Raw genomic sequence first — 24,873 nt, 5'->3', positions numbered from 1 at the left:
GTTATTCAACACGATCCTAAAAGTACCAGGTTAACATATTCAGCATTATTAAAAATAAAACTAATTCACAATATAAACATTGAAAAATTTTTTTCAATACTAAATTTATCCTCCAGACCGAAATTTTTTTTATTATGATTAGGATTAACTGTCGGGCTTGGTACAAAAACATTTTTGTAAATATAGGGGAAGGAAATTTTACGGCACTTAAACTTTTGGCACCGACTCCCGGTTCTTTGGCATCAGTTAGCCGTGGGTTGGGAATCAAGAATCGAAGTTGGCTCAGTTCATGACCAAGCGCTATCAATTTTACCAGTGGGCGTTCCCAATTGTCGATTTGAGGTTTCACCAATTTTTGCGGATACTTATCTAACTAATAAAAATACGTATCTCTTCTTTTGTTTTCCCAGATAAATTATTGATCAATACCTCTCTAGAGCTTCTGATAGAAGAGATAACTCCTGCTCAACTTCTTTTTGGGTATCGAAAACTTTTTCCGTAAAAAGTTTCTTCTATAAATTCCTTAAATCTTTCTTAATTTTCGTGTCACTTAATGAAAATTAGCAACCTTGTAGTTACTATGTGGCTACCGTGAATTGTGAACTATAAATGAATAAAATTTTGCTTTATTAAATAATGACTTTTGTTAAATTGCACTGTACTTTCTTAAATATTTAATTTTATAAAGATATAAGTTCATCTCGACGTTACACTCATCGAGAGCTTTCATTTGAGTACCCACATGCATTTTGATATATTTTTCATATATACATATATATAATATATATAAATATATGAAAAATTGATGTGGGTACTCAAATGAAAGGTCTCGATGAATGTAATGTCAGAGTGAGCTTATATCTTTAAAAATGTCAATAGTTCACGAAAGAAAAAAAAAAAAAAAAAAAAAAAAAAAACCTGATTTTATCATATGACTATCCTTGAGACAAAACTTTACTTTTTCTCTTAATAAGATAAGCAATATAGATGAATGAGTAAAATCATGTACCTCCTGCTTACGTAAACATCCAAATCTCTTGCGAGTGTTTGAATACTTTGTGATTGTGATTGTACGCATAAATTTTCATTTTAAAGTTGTTTGTTAATGTAACTAACGTACATCAAAATGCATTAATTAACAGTTATATACACAAGTTAACATCTAACTTTATGTTCTGGTAACTACATGCTAAGTAACATCTACATTATTCTATTTATACGTTCACTCCTACCCTGTAAATACACATATATTTATGTTTCCCGGCAAAGATATGTATATCTGGAACAGATACGACTTTCCATTGATGGGGTAGTCAAACTAAATTCACGACTAACTATCGTCACCTATATGTATACATCAGCTCTTGAATTTATGGAACAGAACTTTGGGAAAACTTCCGATCTTGGAGTTGATATAGTGGCATACTTGATCACCGTCCCGCATCCCGGGTCTCACGTTCCACCCTCTCTTCTCAAACCGAAAAGCTAAGTGATTTATAATGGAAATATAATTAAATCTAAAGTTTTATCAAATTAACTCTATCCGATTCAATTCAATCGATAATTAATGTTATAATTATGTACAACACTTCAATTTAATTTCATTCATTTGATTCAAGATTACTGACAATTACTCTTCAGTGATTTCATCAAACGTTATTTAATTTTGGATTCACAACTAATTTACGGGGTAATTGTATTCTCTTTCATGACATCGATACCTTGCAAATTTGTAATTAGGACAAAAATCAATTAATCATTTAGTTAGTGGGTATATATTTATGTATTTAAGTTTAGTTGATTTTTGAAAATATTGAATCTTGGTTTCGCGTATAAAGAAAAGTTAGCTGAGCTTTTAAAGGACTTTTAGGAAAGCAAAACACCCGTTTGTTGATTAATACTCACTTTTTCTCGGAAATTACACTCACTTAGTAAAAGAACGACGATTGCCTTTTTCTTATTGAAAATTTCAAGCTGTGGTAATTATTTGTGTTTGTAACTTCTGATAGAATAATAAATTTATTTCTTATTAGTTGAGAGAAGACTGAAGAATTTTTTGATAATGAAAAATTTATTATTTAATGAGGCTAAATTTCCTTTTTACTCATTAAACGAAAAGTTTAAAATGTTTCATATCTAAAGAAAAAAAATTATGCTTTATAACATTAAAATTAATGATATTTAATATTTAATATTTTAATGTTTAATATTTGATGTTTGATATTTAAAATTAAACTTGATGAAAAATTTAATATTTAAAATCGGAAATTAAATTTTATATGCGGTCTGCTAAAAATATATTACAATTTTCATTAGAATAAAGACTAAATAGTCAAATAAAAAAAAATTTATAATAGTTAAATGTTTTTTCAACTAATGTTAAATGTTTTATTAATTTTTTTAATGAAAATAATTTTCTTTTAATGACGTAGAAAATTATTAGTATTTTTTAAAAAATATTCTGACAAAATTTCAGCAATTATTATTTATTATTATTAATTTTCATTGTTACGGTAGTAGCCCGTTAAATAAAAAATATTTTTCATTCAAAAAAAAAAAAGCGTTAATTAATTAATTAATTATTAAAATCTTTCCCACATAAATTTTCTCAATAACTGAAAAAAAATACTGTTTTATTATAAAAAATATAAAATAACATTGCCTAAGTTAAAAAAATAAGTACATGATGGTCAAAAGCGCAAAAAATAAAAGTAAAATTGCCCCTATCCTCTACGCGTCAATTATATTATCATGAATAAATAAAATAAAGACAAACATGAAAGATGAAGAGCACAAAGGCCGTGTAAATAATGCCGGAGAAAAGCAAGTATATAAAGTACGAGTATAATTATATTTTTCCCCATATGTAGGGGTAGGCAGCATTGTTGTGTGCTTGCTTTTAAAAACTAATTTGTAAAATATATCATCTATACCGGGGTTGTTATTTTATAAAAAATTTTTCCATGATATCTACTTAGCGATGATTCAAATAAAACGTGGGCCATCGACCGTAGCGTTATCTCTTTGTTTGATACTCAAAACAAAACCCAAGTACATTTGTATATTTTGAATAAATATAAATTTGAATACGTGTATGATATGTTGCATTATGTGGCTCTGTGAAGTTGAGTAAAGCATATTTACTCAGTATTCAAGCAAGTATGAGTGTATGTACATTGTACATCCACATATTATATATATATTGAAAAATAAAACATGAGTGCAGAAGTGCATGGCAAGGAACAAAAAGAATATTGAGAACAAAACGGACTCGAGAGAAGTTAAACTAAAAATGTTAAAGTAACTAAAATTGCGTCGCGAGTCGTGAACTCGCGTTTCAACAAGTTTCAACTCAAGTTGGGTCAAAAGAATTTTTTTATAAAAAATATATATATTACGTAAAACATAGTTGTTGTGCTCAACACTTGTATGATAGACTTGTAACCTTATAGTTTTTCTTTTTCGCGGTAACACAACATTTTAAGCTTGCTGTAGGTTTCTTGAAGCTCATGTAAGTCTTTACAAGTAATGAGAGCATTTACAGAGTTCTAAAGAAAAATTATGTCGGGTTTCTCGACATAGTGAGCACTTTTGTTTTGGAAAAAAATTGTTCAGAATTGAGAATTCGTGTTTTGTGTTTACGCGTAACAGTAAAAAGTTAAACGCCCTCGTTTTTATCAAGATTTCTTTACATTTAAGCGTCTTTTATATTTATACACTCGGTTACCTCTTCTTGGTTTACTTTACATATATTTTATTTTTGACCAAATTTTAGAATTTTTTTTTTTTAGGGCCAGTTTTTCAGTCCGAGATAAAATTTTATCCAGGATGAAATTATCATTGCCAGTATATTTATATATTAAATAAAATTTTGATTATTCTTTAATCAAACAAAAAACCCAAAATTTTTCTCTGACACACACTTGCCATATTTTCTTACTTACATAATATTCAACGGAATAAATTATCAGATAAATGAAGTATGACTCTCAACAGTAATTAAGTCGCGACAATTAATTTTTCCTGACAATCTCACCGTAATTTAATTCATACCAACACAATACTAACTTATAATTTTAATTGAGCAACAAATTATTATCGGGATGTAATTAGCGTAATTTACAAATCGCTTTCCCGCTAATCGACTGCGATACAATATTCTCACTTTAATAATAGCCCGGTATACGTTAATTATGCAATCAAAAAACCACAATACCCATCGTCCATTACATTACCATAAACAGCACATCCATCCATACATACCCACATTGATATTAACAAAGCGCGTAATAATATATACCATAATGGAGATAAAGTATAAACCAACCAGCGAATGTGCTTTGTGTCATACCAGAATACTTGTCAAATATGCTTAATGCACAATTTAAATCTTGATTATTTGAATAAATTCCCAAAACTTTTTTTCCACATTTTTAAAAAACAAAACTCTCTATAATTAAATTTAATTATTTTTACGAACTAAATTCTTCCGTTAAAATTTTTTTATCCAAAAAAAAACTCTTAAATTAACCACGAGATTATTATTTGTTCTTAAATTCGTTAAAATAAAATTTCGCCGCTATATAATATCTACTAGCGCATTAATTTTCATTTTACTATGCACAAGTAATCTATTTTAATGACGCCCCTGGATTGGAGAATTTCAGATATAAAACAGCGCTATAATATATTTTACCTTCAACTGAGAAAAAATAACAAAATAATCCAAGAAAAAACAAGCCGGGCAAGTGAAAAACTTTTTCCTTGTACTAAACTCCAAGAAAATTTACAAATAATTAAAAAAGTTGACGGATGATTAAAAAAAGTTTTCTCCGTCGTGATTATTATAAACTGCCTAGCGCGAAATAAAATAAAAAAAATCCACGTACATGATATTGATAAAACATATTACTCAAGTTTTGTTGTGTGGTAAGCTTATCAGAATTTTTGCTTATATTATTTAATATTTTTTGCTACACGTTTCGTAACAGTGAATATTTATGAAAGATGTAAATAACCAGAGGATCATTCTCTTACTCAGCATCTACCTGACGCTGCATTGGGCGCCAGAGGGGACTCCTTGGTTAACCAACCGCAGTAAGCCTCTAGCTCCAAGCTCTAGTATCTTTCTTTCCCTCATTTTCTATCCCGGTCTCGCTTGTGGAGGAAAACACGCAAGGAAACCCCCTTCTGGGATCCACAACATCGTTGTCTCTGATTCAAAGCAAGTCGCTGGCAGCAGCCTCCAGAGCAAAGAACCTCGGGCTTTTGATTTAATTTTAAATATCTATCTCCGTTATTTTATTTTTTTTCCTCACTCCATCCTCGAACTTTGTTATTATTATCGCAATAATTCGCGCCTGGTTGCTCGCTCAAATATCGACCGATTGTTTTTATTTCTCATAAATCTCTGTTACTTTCATTCGACATATATTATATTAGAAATAAAATAAAAAATTGCACGATAAATTGTGTAGTACATTTTTAAAATTATTTACCTTGCAATTGCTATTAAATTAAATTTTTTAATAAACGTTCCATTTTGTGATTAAAAATGTAATTACTTTAGTTAATTAATTTAACTACAGAATTAGAAAATAATATAACATTAATATTATTAGGCAGTTGGAAAATATATTGGATATTATTTTATTTAAATTAATCACCGCTTTGATCAAATAGAAGTACACGGAAAAATATAAATTGAAGAAAAACATTTTTAGAGGTCAAAATAATAAACATACTTTGTCGTTCAACGTAAATATAATATTTATGGGAATGTTTATTTTTATTTTTTCCTTTTTTTACTGCAGATGAAAACACGGTTAAGTAAAACAATAGGATCCTGAGGTAAAAGGAAAAAATTGTTTGTTCTTTTATTTAAACAAAAGGATTCCAATGGGTGGAATATAATTGAATAAAATAATTGGTTATTAAATTTCAATGTTATGCTTTATATGGAAGTTAAAATTGAAACTTTAAATTTCAGTCATGACATAGGTATCATTTCACACAGGGTTTCGTTTCAACTGTAATTTTTAATAATAAAAAATTCAATGCTTGGAAATGAAGATATTGTAAATTTTTTGACAAAAGTTAGTTTTATTCGAAATAAATTGCCCGAGAATTGTCAAATTTTTTAGTTTAAGGGCCACAACTAGTGTGAAATTTAAATACTCTTAATTAAAAATTCTTAATTTCAAAACTTAATTAATTAAAAAAATTTAATATTTAGCTATTGTAATTTTTGAAAGTTTTATTGATTATAATTAATATTAAAAATTAATTGAAACTTAATTACAAAGTTTTAGTAATTAATTATTGTAATCGTTAAAAATTTTATTAATTAAAAAATTATAATTAATTTTTCCCAAAAATTTAAACTTTTTAAAAATGAAAATTCAATATTGATTTTTTAAAAAACAATTCGTGGAATTTGTAAAATTTTTTTGAACAGAAAAGCGCTTTTTAATGAACGCTTAACTGTAAATATTTATTAAAACTGATTTAATAAACGATTAATTGCCAAAAGTTCTCCATTTGAAAAATTCAAAAGCTTCTCTATTAAACCGAATTACGCTTCCATAAATCATCAACCATCAACAAACTAAATCTTCTAAAAAGCCAAAAAAAATCACTCAGTATCCCTGAAAGCATGAAAATCGATTCATACAAAATTCAATCCCCGGTTTATTTTATTGAACGTCGGGCAACGATCTGAAGGCTCTTCTAGTGAACGAAATACAGATGCGTGATGTATTCGGGAGCTCTCAGTGTGATTGCCCTGTTCTGCAAGTGCGATGCATTCGGCATGTGTATGTGGCACCTTGAAACTCGACTTTGCTAAAAAACTAGTACTTATACATACATCCAGAGCCAGAAAAAGTAATAGAAATGGAAATAGGTGTCGGCGCAAGGACAGAAGTGAGAGAAAATCTAGTGTGATACCAAGAGACTTATTCCTTTACTTCTCCTTGCACTGGTGTTTTATTTCTAACGAGTAGTAGTAGTATGTACGGCACACAAGTACAGAGTGAGTATGCAGAGAACGCCAATAGAAGGAGAAGGGATTACTGGAGTTCCCAAGAGGGCTGAGCGGTATGTCTGCGGCGGGTACATTACGCTGATTGCTGCTCGCGGCCTTACTCTATACTTCGGAGAATACACTCAAGTGGGGGTCTATGAAACTCCTTTCTTCTCCTGCTTTTGCATGATCTCACTCTTGCTCTAGTGAAGGGAGGAATAAACAAAAAAAGCAAAAGAAAAGGGAAAACAAGAGAGAGAGAGAGAGAGAGGTTTTATTCTTCTTGCCATTAGTTTTCACGTGACAAGCTTGACTGTACTCGTACTGCTTCACTTAATATTAAGTAAGTGTACCATGAGTAGACTCGTGCCCCGAGCATGCCTTGATTTTAATCCCTTAAATGAATGACGCGAGCTCTTGTCCCCTCAAACATCTCCGAGGCTCTTTCTGCACCAAATAAAATTATAGTTTTTATTTTTTCGACACTTTATTATCCAATTTGCCAGACTTGAGGGTCCGTATCTTGAGACTGATGGTCGAGGGAATTTTATTAGATGTATATGGTCTATGGTATGTGAGGGAAAGAAATGTTAAGGTAGAAAAATATCGCTGAGGGTAAGTGAGAAAGATCGAGTTTTACGATCGGTTTTAGATACGGAAACTGATGAAAGATGTATCAAAAGAGTCGGATTAACTTGCTTCCGTTTTATGATCTTGGACTGGGAATTTTAACTTTTTCTGGTGAAGGATAATTTTTTTTAAGAGTTACAATTTAATACTTTTTGTATAATTTGTTTTTTAAACATAAAAAATTCTTTTTAAAATTTATAATTGTAAGTGAAAATAAAATTTATTAGAGAATTTTTTTGTAATTTTAAAATAACAAAAAAATTCATTATTTTAATGTTAAAAAATAATGATTAAATTCTTTGAAAAATCTAGAATACTTTTATTCAAATAAAATAAATAGGTCACTATAAATTAAATTTGTTAAATTTTTTTTTTTTTAACCGTGTGTTGTTCAATTACTCAATTTAATTATTAACCATTAATTAGTCGAGCAAAATTAATGATAATAATTACCCTACAATATTTATTTTCCGTCGTGGCGTTTTTAAAGCACCGACATATAATGAAACTTTATAAAATTAATCTTCATACATAATGAAATTATTTTTACCAGCATATTACATTAGCGCGTGTAATTAAAACCCATTTATAAAAGCTAATTTTACAAATTTTGTAGAGTATACAAAAACGATGTACAATATAGTTGAGAAATTTATTTGAAATTCGAATTATTTGAGGAAATATAAAAAATATTCAATAAAATATCCGAAACAGTTGGTATATATATATATATATATATATATATATATATATATATATATATATATATATATATATATATATATAGATTTAATGGGAATACCAGGTACTAGATACTAAATGCCAGTAACATAATTGTGCAGCAAAGGTTGAGGTCTGGAGGAAAGAGTAGAAGCAGTATTTAGAGGAAGTATAGGTCTGACCACAGGGGAATTTATCTACTGAGATATTCGGCAAGTTTCTCTATCGTTTCTACACGTCTGTACTCACTACCAGACTCTGTGCAGTAACAAGTGATTATTATACTCATACTCATCCTCATACTAATACTGGTAGTTATTCTGACACGTCTGACTGTTATGTTGCTCTACTACATTTACCGTCACATCATACCGCGCTGCATAATATAACAGCACACCAATCCACGTAGAAATAGTTACACTACACCGTTCCTGAATGTTACTTAGGCAATCCAGCTACTGCGACATGTTGGTTAACCCAAAGTATGCCTGACTGAAAATTTAACTATCACTGCAGTGCTCCGGTATTACTATCAGAGTTACAAAACTATCCAGTGTATTAATTTCAATTTAATTATATTTCGTAAATCCAGAATTTCATTTCTCAAATGTAACACATTGCTGTGAATGTGTATTAGTGATATGTTCTGTCACAGTTTCTAATTCCATGAATTATTTAGCTGTAATAATAATTATTATTATTATTATTATTATTATTATTATTATTATTATTTTAATGAAAATTGCACTGATAGAAGAATTTATTAACTATTAATAATTTAATTTATTTAAAAACAATTATTTAATTTAATAAATATTTTTAAATAAAATCTTCGTAGTTATTTAAAAAGAAAAGTTCGTAAAAAAAAAATTAAATTTTTAAAATCAAGTCAGTTTTTAATTAACATAAAAAATTTTCCAACTAACCGTAATTTCATTTTTAAAAATTAATATTAATTTAGACCGCAAAAAATTAGCCACCAGCAAAATTAGGTCTGAACCTTGTGACCTCGTTTAAATATTCACTGTAGCGAATTCGCTGGAGAATCGAGTGAATTTTCGCTCTAAAAATCTTCAAAAGAATAAATAAAAGTAAAAAATTTAGTGAAAAATGAAATAGAAAAAAAAATAGGGAACCCATTTGCGAGATTGAAGTTCAATCATTTATTCGCAGAGCTTTCTGTGCATATAACACCCACATACGCGGTACACATACGCGATACCCATATATTTTCGGAAACAAAAAAAGTAGATATAAATATATAGAGTAAAGTAAAAAAAATTTTTTGGTTTAGTTGTGCGGTAGCCTTGGTTTGCTGTCAGGACGCGGAAATTCAATACGAAACAGGACTGTTTCTATTGTCGAAGAAACGGTTGGTATGGAATGCTAATACTTCAATACCATAACCTCTTGAGTAGTGTGTTATGTGTTGTGTGGAGGCACGTAAATCCTTATTCGATTTGAATGTACTACTTTTAAACTCACACAACTATACACTCGCGTTACAAATGGAGGGATTTTTTTTTGTTTTTGCAGAGCTTTTATTTTTATTTTTTTGATTTACGAATACGTTTGTAAGCTAGATGAATCCATTGGTTCAATGACGTTTTTCCATAAACGTTTCAAACGTGATTCAATCTTGTTCGAGTACATTATTCTGTCGTGCAGTTTGTTTTATCCATTCAACAGCAATACGTCCTGAAATGTTTGCATCAATCTTTCTGACGCATCATAATTTCACGTTTGTGTTTACTTTAGTAAATAACATTTGATTAAACTAGCAATATCGTTATCAAGAAATCCTTTTTCCTTTTTAATTAAAATTTATGACTGTTTATTCTAATTTTAATTAATAAAATATTATTATTATAATTATTATCTATATTATTAATAAGAAAAATTTTGCCTCCAGGATAGTCATATGATAAAATTTCTTAATTATTGACATTTTTAAAGATATAAGCTCATCCCGATGTTACACTCATCGAGACCTTTCATTTGAGTACCCACATCAATTTTTCATATATTTTATATATTTATATATATATATATATATATATATGTATATATGAATATATGAAAAATATATCAAAATGCATGTGGGTACTCAAACGAAAGCTCTTGATGAGTGTAACGTCGAGATGAGCTTATATCTTTAAAAACGTTAATGGTTAAAAAACTACAGTACATTTTAACAAAATATTGTTATTGTTAAAAAATAAAATATTATTTTTCAGCCAATTGGAATGCATTTAAAAAAATATGAATGGGTCGCCTCGCCAGATTTGGGTGACTGCTCGCTTTGGGTAAGATCAGCAACCCTAGAATTTGACGACGGATTATGGCAGTGTCAAGTCACCGCCAGTGATTTTACAACGCAAGATGCGCTGGCGTCAGAACCAGCCCGATTAGTAGTCAGAGGTAAAATTAAAAAAAAAAAAAAAAATAATAATAATAATAATAACAATGACAAAATAAATTTCCTAAAACTTTTTTAATGAAAATATAATCCGCTTATTTCACTTTTACTTTTAATTGAATATTTTTCATCCTCTCTCGCATATCTTTTAGTTATCTGTTATCTGTCCGCAAAAAGCTTGCTTGCATTTTCCTATTATACATAATTGCAATCCTACAATACCACAATTTCACAATCCAATACAATATACAATAATAATGAAAATACCCGATTCACGGAACGTAAATAACAATACCGGATTCAGTAGTCAACAATAAAAACTAAATATTCTCAAGCCCATTAAAATAATTCATTGATCTGAAAAAAAAAAAAGTAAAAAAAATTCACGAAAAAAAAATTGACGATCTCATCAGTTATGCGCCCGGATTTTCCGGGTCGTAAAACTGGCTCGACATTGATCGATAGCCAGGATCTCGTTCGCGAGTACCCGTCCTTGATGTTGTCAATAAATCATTAATTATTCATTATGTATTGCGCACACAATGTTATACATATTTTCCTCTCTCTTAATCCCTTGTCTTCGCAATATCAATATCATCCTGCAAACTTGTATACGTTACACTGATTCAAGAAGTTGTTAACTTTTGACAGATACATTTTTCTAAATTACTTAATTTATTAAATTTTCGTTCTAAATAATTACACAACTTTGAATTTTACAAATTAAGTAACTTAAAATGTACAAGGATTAAAAACTTAATTCTAAAATATGTAATAAAATTGAGATAAACATTTGTAACTTTGAAATTTTAATTATTTAAATATTTCAATTGATTGCTAAATTTTTTTATTGGAACAAATATTTAAACTAATTTTTTTTTTTACTAAAAATTTTTATTATTCAATTCTTTTTTTTTAATGAAAAATTTTTTTGACTATTACTTATCAAATGGATTTTCTTAAATCCCAAATATTTCTCCTAAAAAATAAACCAAAATAACTGCATACGTAATCTCTTGAATAAAAATTTTTCAACCGGTCTATTTATTTATTAAATTACATTCTATGCCTGAATAAATAAAATGTACATGAATAAATCTCATTAAATACAAACAAATCATCCTATAAGTGTACGACTGTACATACTTGTGTGAGTATGTTGATGATGAATGAACAAGATAGTAGGTTAGTTACGCGATCAAATGGATCAACCATAGTCTAGCCTTAATCTGTAGCCTTGCATGTGCCAAGTATAGCATCGGACTTTTATTATCAATCCCAACAGCGTAATTTGACTCCTATCCGTCCCTATCCTTCTAATCCAAGCGTACATGTATACAAGTGTACAAACAATGGAGTGTATCATAGTATACAATAAACTATAGTATATATTAACCAAAGTGAGCGCCACGCAGCGGAGGCGTCCTGAAGTAGACGCGATGGCGGCCACAGGATGAACGACAGAATTACGAATTAATCTTCGCTAATTGTCTCATTCTAGTCAGCCCTCAGCGGCCGCAGATAGAGTATGCTGGTGGTGTAATTCTACCGGGTGGCAACGTGACAGCCCGAGCAGGTGAGATTGCTACGCTCACTTGCACTGCTCGCTATGGGAATCCTCCGCCTCTAATTAAATGGTTCGTAATTGTTACACGTAGATACACGTCTTACTATTTATTTTGTTAATGGATCTATCATTTATCGGTTTTTTATTCCTCTATTATTTTGTTTACAATTACTTGTATTGTTTATCCTGTCATTTTTAATTTTTTTCCTCTTCCGTATCAATACGTACTAATTAAGTGTTTCGTCCACAAATGTCCATTAGACCGCTATTGGACAAATAAATGAGGAGATTCTTTTAGTGTTCTGTTCTTAATTAAATTCCGTATTTTTGCTGGAAGAATCTCTGCGTAATACCGTCCAAGGCACGTGGAAAGCTCTACTTCTCCTTCACGCCGGTCATGAATAATCATGATCTATTCTGCATCTTGTATAATAAACCTCTATTCCGAGAACAAGCAGTTGAAGGAAGCCTACGGGAATAAATGTGTGTATCTTGGAAAAATCATGCGCGTCACGAATTTTAATCATGGCTCATAGTTTCCATGAATTTTTAATTTGTTTATCTTGTTAATTAAAACCAAATCAAACACACAAGTCCTGATGATAAATTTATGTGATTTTCGAGAGGTCAAGTTTTGTGTGTATGAACAAAGTTTTAATTATTTATTTATTAATTAATTTTTTGGTCTTGATAAAATATTATTAAGACTAAAAATTGGTAATTAAAAGCTTCCTTTAATTTTTTTTTAATTTTGAAAAATATTTTTAAAAAAATTCTTTTACAATGCAGCCTGAATTTAATTGAATAAATAATTAACCAGTGGGCAGTGATTAAATAAACAATTATAGTTCCCATTTAAATTCTTATCGAAACTTTTTAACTCTAGTATATTATCGAAGCAATTTTCCTTTCCAACTTCACACAGTTGTTACGTTAATTCGCAGCATTTTTCGTGGTGCATGTCCACAGAATACTGAATATTTTTGGCAGGCGATTCCAGCATACTATATACAATCCACAATATACTATACAGTACATACTACATACTATTTATAGATATATATTTGAATAGTATACATATACAGCGTAGTTATACACAACAGGAGTTGTGCAATGCACAGTCGCGCTTTTAAATTCGAATTCCAGGCGACAGAAAAAAAATATAAAAGTTTAACATCAACCCTCGTAGTTTCACTCAGCCCACGATACAGTGAGCTCGCTACGTGAATGCAAAAACAGCTCACCTCGGTACATACAAAGATACTGCAAAATATATCTACAGTACAGTAACATCCACACATAAATTCTTTTACAAAGAAATAAAAGAGTTTCTACAATCGAACTCGTCCATCCTGCAAAATCGACTCTTGACGGTTTCGTATAAAAATCGCATTTGTTTGTTACGGAAATCTCACTCGATCTCTACCATCTATACTATCTACTATCTGCTATCAAACTCATTCCTCTACTCATTTTACTATCAATGAACGAAACAACAAAATACACTTTAAATATTTTATTTCAAAGAACAAAACTTTTATTGTTTTTAGTTTTCAAAAAAATATTTCATTTCATTCTATTTTATTTATCATTGAAATCAAAAAAATTTGATGATAGAAAAATTCTGTTGGTTTAAAATTTGAACCTTTTATAGTTCCCGAGCAGCAAAAAAATTTATATTCAATTCAAATTGACGATAATTAATTTTTAAGATGTTGAATAAAATTTTTCAGAAGTCAAAATTTTTTTGGGCCGCTTGGGAAATTTTAAACTAATTTAATTTTTTGGATTGATTTAAAATTTGTATTTGTGTATTTTTGAATCCTTCAGTTAATTATAATTTTGTAAGTAAATATTTTAAAAATTTTAGTTTGAATTTTTATTGAACATAAAAAAATTAAATTTAATCACTAAATTTGCAGTTCTAAAAAAAATTACAGTTCTCTTAAAATCAACTTTACTGTCACCTGAGGTGTAATTTTGAATTTTTTTTTTTTTTTTAGAATGTCATTTATTTTCAATTTATTTAAATCGCATGCTATAAGAAAAGAACTTAAATTACTGTGTTCGATCAGGTCTAAATGAAAAGAAATTTAAAAAATATTAAAAAAGCTATCGGTCTATTCTTTCCGCTAATGGATGTAACGTACAAATTGTAAATGCAAGTGGAGATCGAGTTCCGAGTAGTCTAGGTCTAAAGTTAGAGCTACGGGAAATACTTTGAAATCCTGAAAATTACTTGAGGTTTTCAGGGCAAGTAGCTGAAAGGTAAGTGGGTTACGGATCGGAGGATCTCAAGATTTAAAGCTCTAGCTTGAGAGATATAAGAAAAATACGGAACGATGTTATTCGATACTTCAGCTGCCCAATTTTAAAATGTAGTAACTGATATTTCTTTAACTTTTTAAAATAAAAATGTCAGGCTGTTTATTTAAAGTACCAAAAAAATTTGCATGAAAAAAAAAAAAGTTCTGTAAAAAATACAGAAAAATCTTTTAAATTTAGTTTTATTTCTGTCATGATATTATCAAATTTATTTTTTTAGAAATACCATTTTTCATTGTAAAAATTGTTAATTTGAATTTTATTTAGGAAAAAAATTTTAATTTCATTTTCCAAAAAATAAAAATTTAAAATTAAAAAAAAAAAAGGATATCTAGCATGTAGAAAAATTAAAATTTTATATTCAAAAAAATTTAGCATGTAGAAATTTGTAAATTTAATTTTGGAAATAAAATAAAATTATCTATGGCCAAAACTTTTATACAATTACATAGCATTACTTAACCATGGTTAGACCAATTGATAATTAGATCGTCGATTTGATTTTTTTCTTTGGTATAATACAAGAAAAAAAAATATTTTACAAATTTTACAGTTACTATATTTTAAAAAAAGGACAGTCGATTTATTATATATCATAAATTTCAACTGATTTTACTTATAAACGTAAATATGTACGTATTGTACTGATTTGGTACTGAAGCATCTAGAATGTGGATTTGATAATGAAAGTGTGGGTGTACGTGCAGGTATCTGAGGGACACGGAGCTGAGAACCACGAGGCCGCAAGTAAATGCCACGGAGATTGATAACCCACGAACGTGGTCCACCAGGAGTGTTTGCGATATCGAGGCAGATCGCTCCAGATATGGACACCTCATTCGATGCGAAGCCAATCATCCGGCGTATCCTACGAAAACTTCTAACGTTGAAGTGCGGTTTGATGTTACATGTAAGTCAACAAATTTTATTTATTTCTATAAAAATTATTTAATTATTAATATTTAATGTTCACCTACTAAAATTGCAAGCATGAACATTTTTATTAAGAAAAAAAAAAAATAATATGAAATGACCAATAAAATAAATCGAAAAAAAAGCAACGTTACTCAAAAAACACTCGGGACAAAAAGCACTCTACTCGAATAATATTTATATTCTTTCTCGGAAAACTTTTATTCTCTTCTCATTCTTATTGGTTCGGTTTTTTTGACCCCTCTTCTATTTCAGTGGCTCAACATGTCCAATCCTTTCATATATACCAGCGTCGTATTTCAACCACCTTGTGATCCTGTATAGGATATCTACTTCACTTTAATCGGCATCGATCTCGGGTCCACTACGTGACCACTGACCGGGATTCATGCTACCCGGAGGTTGATTTACTGAAAAACCAACTGAATAAACGATTCACTGAATTAATTTAGATACCGGAGATTCCAAATTTCAATTTGGACTTTATCATTCTACACAAATTCATTATGTTTATCAACAAATAAAATCTATCTATGTAAATAAAAATTAAATGCTGTTCGTTATATTGGAGAGTGTATCGATTGAGAACAACTCGACCGATTCGGGATTTGTGGATTTTTATTTTAATGTTCGTAACAATTGGAAATAGGTTGTTGTACTCGAAACATTAAAAATGTTACTTAAAAAATTAATAAATTCGAGATAAAACTTCAAGAACTTGTTCATTTTGTAGAATAAACTTAAGACTATTTTTTAAATAAAAAAAAATATAAAAAAATTTATTAAATTTAACTTAAAAAAAAAAAAAAAAAATTATATAAATATGCTGAAGACAAAATTTTCCTTATTCTTTTAATTACATAAATTACAATTCCTTAAATTTTGATTTCTTTTTGGCAATATTTAATTTTGTGATTATTAATATTTTTTTTTTTTTTTTTATTGATAAAAAAAAGTGATTAAAAAATTATTTGAAATTTCTATCATCAATTCAACAGTTGCCCGATCAGTTAATTAATAATGAAACATAAAATATTGGTGTTAATAATTTTTTAAAGATAACTCAATATACGGAACACATGAAAGTGACGTAAATTCAAACAGATGACCTAAAAAAAAGGTGAATAATTTGCGGATAGTTCTTGAGCGATTGAAGTATGAAAAATATAAAAAATCAAGAGTGCCGATGACGGTAGTTACATTTCATTTTTGCTGACGTATTTCACACGTTTGAGTCGTCAAAAAATTCGAGAAAAAAAGCGGGTCATGTTGGCACTTTCAGCTGTGTATGTATGAATTTATACTTTTCGCGTATAATACAGTTTTAGCCCGCAGTCAATCCTCAGCTCTTTTAATACGACTACAATTGTCCCTCATATTCGGAAAGCTGCGTATGCACGCACGCCCAACTATTTGGTATGTGACACGTTGTATAAGCCTGGATATAATAATGGAGAATGGAAAACTAAAATTGGGAATGGGTCAGCAGGTATTCGTTCGTGCGTATTTTGAAATCATTGTTACGTGAAATGGACAGCTGCGCAAGCTATCCGCTCGATTTTATTCCTCCTCAAACCCCACCCCCACATACCACACACCCCTCATAACCGGCACAAACGACAAAAAATTTAATTGGAGTATCATGTGACTAACTTACTTTCGGAGGCTTACGCTTTATATATTTCATCTACTTTTTCTAATTCGTTTATTTTTTTATTTTTTTTTTTTTCTGTAATTTAGATCTCTAGTTAATTTTCTTTCTTTTTTATTATTTATAGTCTTGCAATTTAATAAAAAATTTACTTTAATTATAAATGTATAAAATATTTTTACAAGATGTTTAATTTTATGAAAAGATAACTTTATTAATTTTTAAAATAATAAAAAAAATTTTTTTTAATAAATGAAATAAAAATTTTTAAATTATAGAACTTTAAAATTTTTTTAATACTCAAAAAAATTTGGATTAAATTTTTGTTCAAAAATTAAAAATTGAAAAAATTTTTCAAGTAACAGAAATTACAAATTTTACTGTAAGATTTTCAAATTTCATTGATAAAATTTTTTATTTTGTGATTATTAATAATATCGGTATACTAAAAAAAAAAATTAATAATTTTCAGAGCCTCATCTAATTTTTTTGAACTATTTTTAATTATCAAAAATTATTCCTGGCATTAATTTAAATTTCAAGACAAATTTTACGATTTGTTTAAAATCATTTAACTGCAATAAAAAATCAGTGTAAAGCACACATGATTGCTGCTCACTAATTAAACGTTAAATTTGTTCAGATGCGCCAGAAACTCGGCTTGTCGGAGTGCCAGTAGGGCCATTAGAAGAAGGCCGGGATAAATTAGAAATCCGATGCCTTGCAAATGCAAATCCAACAGCATCAATTCTATGGAAGCGGATAAAAGGCGCAGACATGGAAGTTGTCGGTATTGGGGAAGCTTTGATGTATTCACCAGTCCATAGAAATCACGCCGCGACCTACGTCTGCTCGGCATCCAATACTGAGGGTGAAAGTAGCCCAGTTTCCGTTCAGATATCCATTAATTGTAATTATTCCATCTGTATTTAAAACAATACCCATTCCAAGTTCAAATTCAAATTCAATTTACTTTATTAATTATAATTGCTATCAGTTCCGCCGAAAATAGACTCTGTTGGACCAGATCGATTGTCAACCGCGCTCCTCTACTCCGGGGCTTCTTTTGAGTGCAATGCCGACGCTATGCCACCTGCTGAATACAGGTAAACATTATTTCAATAAACCTAATTTTATTTTTTTATTTCAATCATCAATTATTTTTTAAATTTAATTTAATTCAATGTGAAGCGATAAAAACGACATTACGGTTTCAACGCCAAATAAATTGAGAGAAAATGTTTTTACAGATGGGAACAAGTGTTTACTGATGGAAGACCTCCAGCTGAGTGTGGGAAAGGTCAACGTCTAATTCTTACAAATGTTACTTATGAGCAACAGGGTCAATATATATGTCTAGCGTCCAACACGATAAATGGAAAAGTTCGTGAAGTTAAGAGCATTCCAGTATCTCTGGAAGTTGTTGGAGCTCCGAGGGTAAAAATTCATTAACTTTAGCAATTATTTTTATTTTTTTACTTTTTTTTTTTTTTAATCATTATTAAAACTGATAATTGATTTAGTTTTGAGCTTCGATGTAACAAAAATTGAACCAGTTATCTAGTTACTTAAAAGAGCGTATAAAAAAAATTTTACCTCCAATCAATTTAAAAAATGAGAGGATTGTTAGAGTTTAGGAAAAAAAAATGAAAAAGAGGAATTTTTTTGATACTCTTTTGCGCTTAAAAAATAAAAATTTTTTCCAAAAAACAATTTTTAAAAATAACGACAAAATACACTGTTATTTCTTTATTATTGACATTTTTTAAGATATAAGCTCATCCTGAAGTTAAGCTCATCGAGACCTTTCATTTAAATACCCACACGATTTTTTTCATATATTATATATATATATATATATATATATATATATATATATATATATATATATATATATGATATTTCTCATATTTATGAAATATATAAAATATATAAAAAAAATCGAGTGGGTATTCAAATGAAAGGTCTCGATAAGTGTAACTCCAGGATGAGCTTATATTGTTAAAAATAATATCAGATGACAAAATACCTCATTTTTTAATTATTGACATTTATCAAGATATAAGCTCTCCTCTCCATAACGGGCCTTTTAAATTTACTAACGCGATATATTGATTGATTGAATTTGAAGCGAACTAAATTACAATTATAATTTATAAACGAATAAACAATTGACCATAAAGGATCTGTTTGTGATTAAAGATAGTGAAGCCATTAAGCACCGAGAAATACATTGTATCTACAACAGAAGGAAGTCCCGCCAGATTGGAAATCAGATTGTGCTCGAATCCAAAGCCGCGACTGGTCGCCTGGGAGTGGGGCAGCACGAGACTCCATGCCGGTTAGATCCATCGATTTTCCAGTTTAGAGTCTTCGTAATCTATTTGGTTTGCCTTTTTGTTTTATTTGTTTTATTTTTCCAATAATTTTATATTATTTTGCTGCAAAAATTTTTTTTTAGACATTTAAATTTCAGTTTTCCTCACCTGCGACTTTTTAAGTTGATGCACGAAATAGTTTGAAGTGTTAACAAAAATATCAATTGATAATAATTTTTTTTTTTAATTAAAAAAAATAACTGATCAACAGGTGAAGTGTTGGAGTCGCGATACCGAGCATTAGACTTAGAACCACTGCCATTAGAAGATTGTTTTGTTGCAACTTTAGAGTTAACTAGTACTGTTAAAGAGGACCAAAGACTTTATTACGTAATTGTTGAAAATGACCGCGGGAGCGATAGGCGAACATTGATGCTGCGAGTAGACGAGCCAGGCCAGGTAAATTATATAAAAAAAAATTTTTTTTAATTGCATTTAAAATAAAATGATAATTATAAATAATTTCTAGATACCGCTGGTTATTGGAGCAGTGGCGGGATTCACCGTCCTCTCGGTTTTGATAATGGGTTTCATTTGTTTTCTCCGTTCAGACAGATGTTGCGTCTCCAGAAACACTGGCCCGACGCTTCAGCAAGTTCACTGGTAAGATTTATATTTATTCATGAGTACACTTTACAGGCGAAACTTTAAGTGTGACAATTCTATTCCTATCTAAATGCTTTTAACCGGCTACATACCGCACTCCATTTACAAATTGTTCTTCTTTATATTATAATTCCTTTATTGTGTTGTATTATTATTTGATTCAAATATTCTTATTTAAAAATTCGTAATTTTTTAATTTATTTAATTAAAAAAATTTAATATTTAGCGAAAAATAAAAATTCAATAAATAAAAAAATTTGATGATAAATTAATAATTTTCATGATATTTTTTCACTCATAAAATAATATAAAATTCTGACAAAGAAGATTAGTCCCTACCAAGAAGTTAATAATTCAACTGGTCTCATTACACTGCTTGCGCAGCAAAAGCACTCATAAATTGAATTATTAATTTAAGATAACTCGACGGAATAATAAATCACATTAATGCATATACCTTGAACTGTAAATGTTTCACAAAATAAAAAACAACACTTGTGCAAAATAAAATTTTAAATTAATAATCTATAATATTAAGAGAATAAGAAAAATTTTGTCTCCAGGATAGTCAAATTAAGAAATGACCTGGTATCTCGTGAATTATTGACATTTTTAAAGATATAAGCTCATCCCGATGTTACACTCATCGAGACCTTTCATTTGAGTACCCACATCAATTTTTCATATATTTATATATATTATATATATATGTAAATATGAAAAATATATCAAAATGCATGTGGGTACTCAAAGGAAAGCTCTTAAAGAGTGTAATGTCAGGATGAGTTTATATTTTAAAAAATGTCAATAGTTAAGAAAGTACAGAGCAGTTTAACAATAGTCATTATTTAATAAAGCAAAATTTTCTTTATTTCTAAAAATTTCAAACCACCCCTTCCCCGATTGTTAACATTACGTAATCCGTGAAACTCAGTCGAGCTATTTCCATGTAACTAAATTGAATGATTTCCAGTACGAAAGCGTCAAATGCAATGATAGAAGATCCAAGACTGAGCGTAGAGCCAATGGAGCGAGCGAGAGAACAATTTACATCAGAGAAACGTCAAAATCACGTGCTGAAGCCAGTACCGACTCAACAATACCAACAAGACTGTTATCAACTAAATCGGCATGAGCCTCTGCACGAGCCACACTACCAGAGGCATCATCACCACACCCAACAACTTCACGGACCTCAGTACACACTTCAGGTCAGATTTAACGCATAAAGTTGGTTGTAGAGGATTCGAGTCCAAGTCCATGATGGAGAACTTGGATGGATGCTAGACTTTTCACCCCCACCCCTTGTTTAAATAGATGTAGTCAATTTGTTGATTGTCTTGTTAGCGCTTCGGCAAAATCACTTCAATTAGTCTCTTTCTTTTTTCTCAAAAATTCATTACTAAATTTTAATTACTTTAAAAAATTTCATGTTTTACTTTTTTTATTCATTTTTGAGAAAGAGACTAAATTATTATATTTTTTGAGCCGATTAGACTCAATATTTGCACCGTTTTTAGTAGATTCCCAAGCATGCTAGCAAGATGATCCTTCTCCATACCTGGACCTACCACCAACTTCTCAATGTCAATAAATATCTGGGGATACTTTCTTTTTTTTTTTTTTTTTTTTTTCAAGTTTATATTTTTGGTTTTTTCAAAAATTAATTAATTAAAGAAAAAATTACCAGCGTTAATATTTTTGATAATTTTTACTGAATAATTTTATGACAAAAAAAAATATCTTGGATCAAAATTTTAATGAAAAATTAATTTCAAATTTTTTAAGGACGTTTCGAAAATATTTAGTATTAAAAAGAAAAATAAATTTTGAATATTGTTGCAATTAAAAATTATCAAATAATAATTTTATTGTTAAATAAAATTTTATATTGCTAAAAAATTAATTCAAAAGCAAAAAAAATTGTACCAAAAAAAAAAAATTTTTCAGAATTTAGTTTCTTGAGTATAGAAAAAAAGAATTTTTACTGTGTAACCTATTGGCGTCTTTTTCTTGTCTAGGAGCGTCCTTAATCTATTTTTGATTAAAAAAATGACTTGAAAAATTTTTCTTAAAATTTATATAAAAGCTAATTAAAATTTACGTGAACTAACTCAATTTAAAATTTAATGCAACAAAAAAATTATTTAGAATTTTAATTTTATTAAAAGATATTTTTTTATAAATTATAAAAATATCAAATTAGAATATATTAACGCAAATAACAAGAAAAAAGCAATATTTAATAATATTGAAGACGAAAAAAAAAAAAATTATTTTGTCGCGATACCTGGAAGTAGGAATTTTTTGGTTACAGCGTGGAACTGGGCTGAAGACCGAAAGACTGAACGATTCTAATTCAATCCGGAATGTTTCGCGACCTCGTTACAGGACCTAGATGAACGTGTCTCTTAAGGGTAGCCCCAAAATACTATGAACAATGAGATTGCCAAACTCAGAAGCTATATAGGTATTGTTGTTTAAGGGATGAACGCTCAAGCCTGCCTGTGACGCTCACCGAATAAGTGTGATTCACCAATACAATGACTAATTATTACAATGTAATAAATAATCAAATTTTAAAACTGATGATTTAATAAATTTAAATTACTTATATAATAAATTATAAATCATAAATATAAATATATATTAATATTAAAGTTTAAATATAAATATAAATATTAATTAATCGTGAAGAGTGATATGGTATTATATAAATTTAAATATATTTGCGGGAACATTAAAAGCTTTGTATTTGAGCAATTACTAAATTAGTTGCCGACTAAATAAATTTATTATTATCTTTTTGTATATTGTATTAATATTTAATTACCAATGCTTGAAGTCGCTTGTTGTCTGTACTGTTTTAATTTACTTAATATTGTATTTAAATAGCAAAAGGGTGGATAAAAAATTTTTTTCTTCTATTGACATATAAAAATTTACTTAAATAATGAAAAATAAATTTTTTTTCATAAAACTACAACGAAAAAATTTATTTTCATTTTTATTTTTGAAATTTTTGCTTCAGAATTTAAATATTTTCATTATTTATGAAATTTTCAATTTATAAAATAAGAAATTCAAAAATAAAAATAAAATTTTTTTTATGTACGCCTTTTTGGTTCTGAGATTTTTTTTTTACATAAAAAAATGTCCTATAATTATTTCAGTAACAGTTCTAAGGTCAATAAAAGAAAAAAATTTATTTTTATACGCCCTTTTGTTAATGCAAATTATTTATAACAATTGACTTAATTAAAATAAGATGCATTAAAAAGTACAGATTACTTGACAAGCTTCAAGCCGTTATTGTGTTCATAAAAAAAATCTATGTATTAATTTACAATCAAATATGTGCACATATTGAATGAAATAAAAAATGTGAGAGGGGTTTGAAAATAAGGATGTAATTATAATTATATTTGTTGATAATTCTTTAACCTCGATATTTTAAATCCTTCGATCAAAAACTCCTAAACTCCTTTATTTTTCTTAATGCTTTTTAAATTCCCCATCACGTAATTTTTTTTTTTTTTTTTTTTTTTTTATTGATTAGTTTTGAGATTTTGTGGAAAAATTTATCCCGAATGTGCATTACCCTGCAAAATTTAGTTTGATCCTTTAGAAATAAATTAAGCAAACCAAAAAAAAATTTTTTTTTTATTTTTCAATTTAAAAAAAAATTTATAGATAAAACTATGATTTGTTCTATAAATTTGTCTTATAAAAAGAGTAAACAAATTGGTTTGTTTAGTTTGATTTATTTATGATTTTATCGGAATAATCCTTTCTGCCTTAAGATTAGTAGAATGTGTAGTAGCCTGTTGTAAATAAAAGAGATAGTGTAATATAAAGTACAAAAAATAAAAGAGACGGTAATAAATGTAAAGATAGTAAAAAATATAAATGATGATGACTCTAAGATAGTAGTTGACGATAAATGTGCAGGCGGAGCAGCTGTTTCTCAAGCCAGAACGTCTAGCCACCTTGAAGTCACACAACAAGAAGGAAAAACCGCCCCAATATACAACCTTCAAGCCGAGTATCAATCATTAAAAAATTTGTTATCTATTTTATATTAATACGCTTAGGAAAATAAAAATAAAAATAAATATAAATATAGTAAAAGTGGCATTCAATCAAAACTTATTGATGAGGGTGTTTTTATTTTTTTATTTTACCTATCCGGTTTTTTTCTATCTATTAATAGAATAAAATGAATTTAGTCAAAATTTATCTATAATATTAATAATAGTCATATGAGAATTGTTTTTTTTTTAGTCAAATTTAGTGTCATTGCAAAGATTTTGACTTGAATTTGTGCCTTTGCAAGGTTTCATATTATTCTCACAGATAGTCAATTTATTATGATAAGTACTTAAGCTGCATTCGAAAATTCTCCATCTCAAGATACGTAATTAAGAAATTACCTTATATCTTGTTAACCATTGACATTTTTAAAGATCTAAGCTCATCCCGATGTTACACTCATCAAGACCTTTCATTTGAGTACCCACATCAATTTTTCATATATTTATATATATCATATATATGTATATATGAAAAATATATCAAATACATGTGGGTACTCAAATGAAAGCTCTTGATGAGTTTAAC

The 24,873-nt window shown here is 28.7% G+C and overlaps 1 protein-coding gene across 2 annotated transcripts in view; it reads left to right on the top strand.

Moving 5' to 3' along the window:
* The window catches only part of LOC141527149 (kin of IRRE-like protein 2), a 90,639-nt gene extending 66,240 nt beyond the window's left edge, over window positions 1–24,399 (top strand). Inside the window, exons 3-13 of one of the 2 annotated variants that reach the window (XM_074242466.1) lie at window positions 10,612–10,795; window positions 12,295–12,430; window positions 15,393–15,595; window positions 17,913–18,179; window positions 18,267–18,375; window positions 18,520–18,706; window positions 19,472–19,610; window positions 19,859–20,046; window positions 20,117–20,250; window positions 21,227–21,464; window positions 24,205–24,399. In XM_074242466.1, coding sequence (XP_074098567.1) covers window positions 10,612–10,795; window positions 12,295–12,430; window positions 15,393–15,595; window positions 17,913–18,179; window positions 18,267–18,375; window positions 18,520–18,706; window positions 19,472–19,610; window positions 19,859–20,046; window positions 20,117–20,250; window positions 21,227–21,464; window positions 24,205–24,312 — 1,893 coding nt within the window. In that variant the 3' untranslated portion in view covers window positions 24,313–24,399. Of the gene's footprint in view, window positions 1–10,611; window positions 10,796–12,294; window positions 12,431–15,392; window positions 15,596–17,912; window positions 18,180–18,266; window positions 18,376–18,519; window positions 18,707–19,471; window positions 19,611–19,858; window positions 20,047–20,116; window positions 20,251–21,226; window positions 21,465–22,570; window positions 23,211–24,204 lie in introns of those variants that run through there. The other variant, XM_074242468.1, reaches the window with a different exon arrangement.
* The last annotated feature ends 474 nt before the right edge of the window (window positions 24,400–24,873 follow it).

This window comes from Cotesia typhae, unplaced genomic scaffold (assembly GCF_013202065.1).
Source record: "Cotesia typhae breed Kobodo isofemale line unplaced genomic scaffold, CoteBio_Ctyphae contig_4, whole genome shotgun sequence".
NCBI lineage: Eukaryota > Metazoa > Arthropoda > Insecta > Hymenoptera > Braconidae > Cotesia > Cotesia typhae.
This window is presented reverse-complemented; position numbering and strand designations above follow the sequence as displayed.